At 39.9% G+C, this 7779-nt stretch overlaps 1 protein-coding gene across 1 annotated transcript; it reads left to right on the top strand.

The window, feature by feature from the left end:
* Positions 1 to 3167: 3167 nt before the first annotated feature.
* Positions 3168 to 6690, top strand: LOC137866428 (uncharacterized). Its single transcript, XM_068702345.1, is given in 6 exon segments — positions 3168 to 3211; positions 4204 to 4842; positions 5634 to 5903; positions 5905 to 5944; positions 6064 to 6239; positions 6438 to 6690. Coding segments are annotated over 6 exon segments (1422 nt in total).
* Positions 6691 to 7779: the final 1089 nt, after the last annotated feature.

The raw sequence follows: 7779 nt of genomic DNA on the forward strand, positions 1-7779 counted from the left end.
CCTAACCCTGAACTCTCAACTAACCCTGAGATGTGTAAACTCTGAGTTTTTGGTTCAAGAACAGCTGATCAGTTTGTTCACTCTGAAGCCAAAAGCCAACATCAATGGAGCTCTGATACTATGATTCACCATGGCAACATGCAAATAAAAGGCAGAGCCCTACATTTACCTCCAGGGGACGCAGACATATTAATCCATGTATATGTGGACTGTGCACATCTTTAAAAACAAAAGCCTAAGTCAGAGCGAGGGATAGTGTCGATACGTTAACACAATAAAGTTGTATTCAGTGTTGTACATTAATTCATCATACACATGCACATTCAGTAAGTGACTGACTGTGCATTAGGCTTTGGCCCATTACATTTTGAATATATTTGTTCAGCTTTAATTTGACAAAACACAGGGATCAGCAACTGAAAATGATAAATAAAATATATATAGATCAAAGACATAGAGTCAATATTGTGCGCTCGCAGTCTGATTCAGTTATTAGTCCTAATGCTGAACTTATAATACTTATGATAGCTCTCTATAATATTTGAATGCGAAGGCAAAAAACACATAAAAGCGGTAACTTCAGATTTTCTTGAGTTCAAAGTATACAATCAGAATATAGATTCTTAAATACAGCAAACCAAGACGTGCTTCGATGCAGACTGAATGAATGGCTCTGAAGGAGGGAGAAGTCAGAGAGGGTGGGTAAAGCAAGCAGGTTAGGTTCACAAAGTCAGTTACCATAGTGACAGACCCAGAGTCCTTTTGAACTGTAAAAACATGATGGGGACTAAATTCCACTGCTGAAAATAGTCCCTTACAAAATACATAATCATGTTTGAATAAAGTTTGCTAAAACTACAATGCCCAGCTTTTTTATACAACCTTTTTTAAATGAAAACCTAAATTAATGATGTGATTTACATCTTCATTAGGAATGAATTGGCTTTGGGTTGAGTGCTACAGACAAGTAGAGAAGTACTGAGAGATGGACTTTGTAGATATTGATCTTTTTATGGGGTTAGTAAATAATACAAAATATATTTAGTAACACCAAATGTGATGGATAGAGGTAATTTAAGTTGAACGTTCACTCTTGGGTGCTTTTCAGCGTCAGCTCCAGAAGATGCTGCAGTTTAAAAAGGCTCTTATTTGGAGAGCTATATGATGATACAGTTGTGGTCAAAAGTTTACATACACTTGTAAAGAACATAATGTCATGGCTCTCTTGAGTTTCCAGTTATTTCTACAACTCTGATTTTTCTCTGATAGAGTGATTGGAACAGATACTTCTTTGTCACAAAAAACATTCATGAAGTTTGGTTCTTTCATGACTTTATTATGGGTTAACAGAAAAAGTGACAAAATCTGCTGGGTCAAAAATATACATACAGCAACATGAATTAGCAATTTTGGTGACTTAGAAAGTTGTGTCAATGAAATGAGCTTCATAGCATGGCCTCTTAACTTCTTGTGAGTGATTATGAGTGACTACAACTGGTGACTTCTCTGAGGCCATTTAAATAGGGCTCATTGGATACAAACGCCCACAAACGCTACAATGGGAAAGTCAAAGGAGCTCAGCATGGATCTGAAAAAGCGAATCATTGACTTGAACAAGTCAGGAAAGTCACTTGGAGCCATTTCAAAGCAGCTGCAGGTCCCAAGAGCAACAGTGCAAACAATTGTTTGTAAGTATAAAGTGCATGGCACTGTTTTGTCACTGCCACGATCAGGAAGAAAATGCAAGCTATCACCTGCTGCTGAGAGAAAATTGGTCAGGAGGGTGAAGAGTCAACCGAGAACCACCAAAAAGCAGATCTGCCAAGAATTAGAAGCTGCTGGAACACAGGTGTCCACAGTCAAGCGTGTTTTGCATCTCCATGGACTGAGAGGCTGCCGTGCAAGAAGGAAGCCCTCGCTCCAAAAGCGGCACCTTAAGGCTCGACTGAAGTTTGCTGCTGATCACATGGACAAAGATAAGACCTTCTGGAGGAAAGTTCTGTGGTCAGACGAAACAAAAATCGAGCTGTTTGGCCACAATGCCCAGCAATATGTTTGGAGGAGAAAAGGTGAGGCCTTTAACCCCAAGAACACCATGCCTACCATCAAGCACGGTGGTGGTAGTATTATGCTGTGGGGCTGTTTTGCTGCCAATGGAACTGGTGCTTTACAGAGAGTAAATGGGATAATGAAGAAGGAAGATTACCTTCAAATTCTTCAGGATAACCTAAAATCATCAGCCCGAAGGTTGGGTCTTGGGCGCAGTTGGGTGTTCCAACAGGACAATGACCCCAAACACACATCAAAAGTGGTAATGGAATGGCTAAATCAGGCTAGAATTAGGGTTTTAGAATGGCCTTCCCAAAGTCCTGACTTAAATCCCATTGAGAACATGTGGACAATGCTGAAGAAACAAGTCCATGTCAGAAAGCCATCAAATTTAACTGAACTGCACCAATTCTGTCAAGAGGAGTGGTCAAAGATTCAACGAGAAGCTTGCCAGAAGCTTGTGGATGGCTACCAAAAGCGCCTAATTGAAGTGAAAATGGCCAAGGGACATGTAACCAAATATTAGCACTGCTGTATGTATATTTTTGACCCAGCAGATTTGATCACTTTTTCTGTTAACCCATAATAAAGTCATGAAAGAACCAAACTTCATGAATGTTTTTTTGTGACAAAGAAGAAGCTGTTCCAATCACTCTATCAGAGGAAAATCAGAGTTGTAGAAATAACTGGAAACTCAAGAGAGCCATGACATTATGTTCTCTACAAGTGTATGTAAACTTTTGACCACAACTGTATATGGACAATTTTGTTGCAGTTGTCGCAGTTATTTTGATAAAGCAAGATGGTAAATTGTCACTGTTTTCATGTTTATCACGCTTTTGAGGCACCACTCCAGGTGTGTGTAGCATTTTGCAGTCAACTTTAAATGTCCAGTTAAAATCATTTACTAAATAGCAATACTGATTGATTGTATTCAAAGGTGTAGGTATAACTACAGGTTCTGTAGATGCAGGTAATAAGAAGACCAGAAAGTGAAGAAAAAATGTATTTTGCAATTTCACTTTTGTTTTACTCGTTGACTTAAATTTTCAATCGTTTAAGGTTCTGGAGTGAATTTTGTTATGCACGTCATACAAAGAGCTTTTGCTGCACCAAACATGCAAATCTGTAAGGACTTGGTCATCCAGGATCAAGAAATCTGGCAAAACAAGTTTCTAAAACCCATAACATGCCGGGTTGTAATAGCAATGAACAATCACAAGCTTAATGCTGTTATTACAGAGCCTGGTACCTCAGACGCCTTTTGACTGTTGCTGGGAAGGAAGAGCAGCGTTCGCTTTATAAATGAAATATTTAATTGATTAAATAACACAGTATGGTGGATCTGCAATATCAGAGTTTAGGCTTACTGTGGACAAAATAAAGAGTGTGGGTTGTGAATTTGGTAGCAGCACCATGAGTCACCATGACATGCAAATATGTGGGTTGTGTGGGTTGCAGAATGTTATTGCATTTGCATAAGTTTAACTAGATTTGATTGATCTTAAGTCTCTAAGTGTCAGTTGTTAGTCAAGTCTTAGAACAGGGGTTTAGGTGTATGTCTCCTATTTGTTATTTCAAGAAGCAGAATGCACAAATTCACTCTGTGTTACTAAGTCAAGTCTTAACAGTCACAGTAGGTTCACCTAGGATCCAATGCGAAACTTAATAACTCCTATTGGACTTCCTTGTACTTTGTGCTTCTAATTGTCTGTCCTCTTGTGTATGTAAATGAAGGTTGACACCTTTCAATATAATGCTGTCAGATACTGTACACCACCAACAAAAGAAAGGATTCTTTTCAGGGATGTTGTAGTGGATTGCATTAGACTGTACAGGGGGACCTGTAAGATAAACTAACAGTGATTAAGTCAAGATCAAGGATTTTTTCACTTCAGAACATTTCGCCAAATTAACTTTGGCATCGAGAAGACATCACAAACACAGCAAAGACTATTTAGCTCATCACAAGGCTTTTGTTAACTCTTGTATTCTTACAAAGAGGAATTCATTGATGTGCATGATTAAATCATTGTTTCAAATTAAACTTGCTCACATTCTCACCTCTTAAGGAGGTCTCATTGCAGTAATGACAGAACATGTTTGCTATGTTCCTCAAATATGTCTTCTGAACTCTTCCTTATTCTGCCTCAGGTTGGGAATCTGTGTCGTCTGGGGCTGGATGGACAAACCAAAAGAAATCAAAGGGAAGTTCTACTTCCTCTTCATTGCTACCCTCATCTTCATCCTCTGTATCACTGTGAGAATACCCAGAACACCAGGACGTAGGGCCGTCCCACAGCCGCATGGGGCTCTGAACAAGGCTTGCCCCTTGTGGATCTCTGAGCTGACCATCACCCCCCTCAACAACACCAAGCACTTACTGGTGTCGGCCTACATGGACCAGAGAGTGGATGGCTTGGATGTACGCATCATTGGAATATTTAAGAGAGACTCCATCCAACCCCTTTACTGTGTTTTCTGCTGTGCAGGCCAGTTATCAAATACAAATCCAGTAACAATTTTACAACACTTGGACAGCTTTGGTTTCCCCTACATCACTACGGATGTAATGTGTCAGATTCCTCAAAACTGCGACGCTACACATGTCAGTCTCCTGACTCAGCCAGGCAGAGAGAGGGTCTTTAACCAGACCTGGCTTCCTATAAGAAACCAGAAAACCAAAGAGAAGGAGGAGGAAAAGTTGCAGTTTAACTTCACAGTCTGCATCTCAAACCTGTTTGGAGACTTCAACAACGTGCTTCAGTTTGCACAGACCCTGGAGATGTACAGGCCAGCACAGCAACAACACCACGAACCCTTGCAGTGTCACCATGGTGCAAAAATTCCAAAACAAAAAAAGTATGCAAACCGTTTTCCCCTCACTGTGTCTCTGGGCGCAGAGTAGCGGCCCTGGGTCCGGCAATGCTCTCGGCTTTGTAATCACTTGTGGCCCCTACTGGCCAGGGGTCGGTTAAGGATAGTGAGTGAGGAGTCAGCAGGCAGTCAATAGCAGGATAAATAGGCAATAATAGATGTGATTCACCGCAAATAAGAGGACCTTGAACATGCAGCCATAAATGAAAATCCAAAATATTAATCAAGATTAGCCATAGACAAGGCAAAGGTGTGATCCTCCTGGCGGAGAGAACAAAAATAACACCATAAATGGCCCGAAAAACAGGCTCAAGATAAATTAAAGGAATAGTCAGACATTTTGAGAGAAACATACAGCATATGTGGAAGAAGACAAGATGCTGTGTTGTACCTGTGGGTTTGCAACTAAACTTTATTGACTTTTCAGTGAATTCAGACAACATCTCAACAACCCTTGCTAGCACTTGTATCAAAGCATGTCTTGTTTATATAAAAAAAAAAGAGAGAAATAAAATCTCCAAGCAGATGTACTACTTGTACTGTACTGAACATGCTTTTAGTTATTTGTTTAAAAAGGATACACTCCCAATGTTTGATGATATAGAGCCTACGTGGTTTGAATGCACGCTAATTGTAAGCCGCTTTGGACAAAAGCCTCTGCAAAATGAAAGTAATGAATTTTACCCTTTTTCCTAACCTTGCAACAGGTTGCTGGGTGTGATCTACAACACCAGCTGTGGCCCAGACCTTGACCGCCTGCTGCAGAGCTACAGCCAGGAGGGCTTCGTGGAGATGGTGCCCTGGCCCATCGACCAGCAACTGAATCCATCTCGCGGCTGGCTCTTCTCACAGAGCGGGGGGGACGTGCACTACTTCGGTCAGTTGACCACACTTAATGAGTGCATCTACAGATCCATGGACCGCTCACGCTACGTCCTGTTGAACGACATGGATGAGATTATAATGCCATACAAACACATTGTCTCTGATGGAGATGCTCCAACAACAGCATCCAAATGTAGGGTAATTCTGGTGTGCATTTGACAAATATCACTTAATTAGCAAATTTTAAGATTATATTTGATGTTGATTTAATATTTATATTGTCTTTCCATCTTCCATGCTGTATTCATGTAGACAGGAGTGTACTTCATTGAGAACCATATCTTCCCCAAGAATCATTTTGAGCCGAGTGGGAGGTTTCACCTGCCCCGATGGAACGGAGTGCCAGGCGTTAACATTCTTGAGCACATCTACAGGGAGGACCCCGACAGAAAGTCATACCACCCATACAAGATGATAGTTAAGCCAAGGTAAGCTGAGAAGTAGCTCCTTTTATAAAACACTACATTAGGTCAAGTTTTTATGTCATAGTAAAACATGTTCAAATACAGTACAATCATGTTGAACGGTGACATGTCATACAACATGCCAGAGTCCCAATACATTTGTGGTTATCCTGGTTGAAAGGAAGGTTTCCTCAAAGACTGTTATGTGTCTGTGCACCACAGGTTGGTGGAATGGACTTCAGTGCATGAAGTGATCAAGAATTCTGGACAACGGTTCAAGGTTCCAATGGACGTTTGTCGGATCATTCATGTTGTCAAATTTGGAATGAACATTTTACTGAAAACGTATTCATCATTTATGTTGTACTGTCTTTCTCCACAACAACAGCTCCACGTGGACAACCGATTGAGGGACTTTACAGAAAAACTGCTCCCCAGTGTGAATAAGGTGCTGAGGAAAGAGAGGCAGATATGATGCAGTAGATGGACAGACACTTAGATGGACATGTGAAGAACTGTGGCAGCATAGCACATTGTGTGAATGTGACTTTATCTGCATCCTGTGGTTTCTGCCTCTATATTCAAACTGATAATTTTTGAAACACCAAACTCTCATGCTCAATGAGAGTGCATGCAACAATCATACAGATTTAAGTCAGGACAAAAAAGTTTTACCATTTATTGTATAAATACACTGTTATGTGATACTAAAACATCTTGTTCCCAACCGGTGGGTTTGTTCTATGGGAAAACCTTAAATTTAAAATACAATGAATTCTCAGAGCCATTTTTTAAAAACAAGAAAACATAGAAAAACATTACCAAATAAACTACTAATACAACAACAGGATAATTAGTCTATCAGTAAAAATACTTGACCAACAAGTATTTATACTGTAGCACCAAAAAGACTAAAAACTAAATCTCTAAACTGGACATCCTTATCTACCACATAATGTGGCAGCCTTGCAAAGTCTGATTGTTTACCTCTTGTATTTAATAGCTTCGTTTTAGGGGATGCATCTTTTGTTCCGGCCTGACAAGAGGCCCCTCGAGCAGCAGCAGCCCCCTCAGCACTGGTAGCTCAAAAATAAATTAGAGCAACAAGGTAAACTTAACTAAATAAACTGTATAGAAGTTGACTTGCCTGCTACAAAAATAAATGAATGTACTGTCAAAAATACTAAATAAACAATTTGAATGATTAGTATTTATCTGTCGGCTGAACTGAATGTAATGTGCATAAGTTCAAAAGGTCAAACTCCATGAGGAGAAATATTACCAGTTGGTGATCTACAGAGAAACATATGCTCTAAAGTTTGTTCTATCAGAATCGTTTCCAGTGTAACACATCTGGCACATAACCCCCTGTTAAACCAAAAATAGCTAACCAGGCTAGCTGTATCCCCCTGTTCCCAGTCTTTATGCTAAGCTAAGCTAATTGTCTCCTGACTCCTTGCAGCTTCACATCTAACAGAAAAATATGTTAGTACTCAGTTGAATTATTGAATTAATACTTTTCACTATCCACATTTGAAAAATATACACAAATTAATAAAATACA

The sequence above is a fragment of the Cebidichthys violaceus genome, unplaced genomic scaffold (genome assembly GCF_023349555.1).
Source record: "Cebidichthys violaceus isolate CVI_PGR_0920_01 unplaced genomic scaffold, fCebVio1.0.p SCAF_83, whole genome shotgun sequence".
In the NCBI taxonomy this organism is placed as follows: domain Eukaryota; kingdom Metazoa; phylum Chordata; class Actinopteri; order Perciformes; family Stichaeidae; genus Cebidichthys; species Cebidichthys violaceus.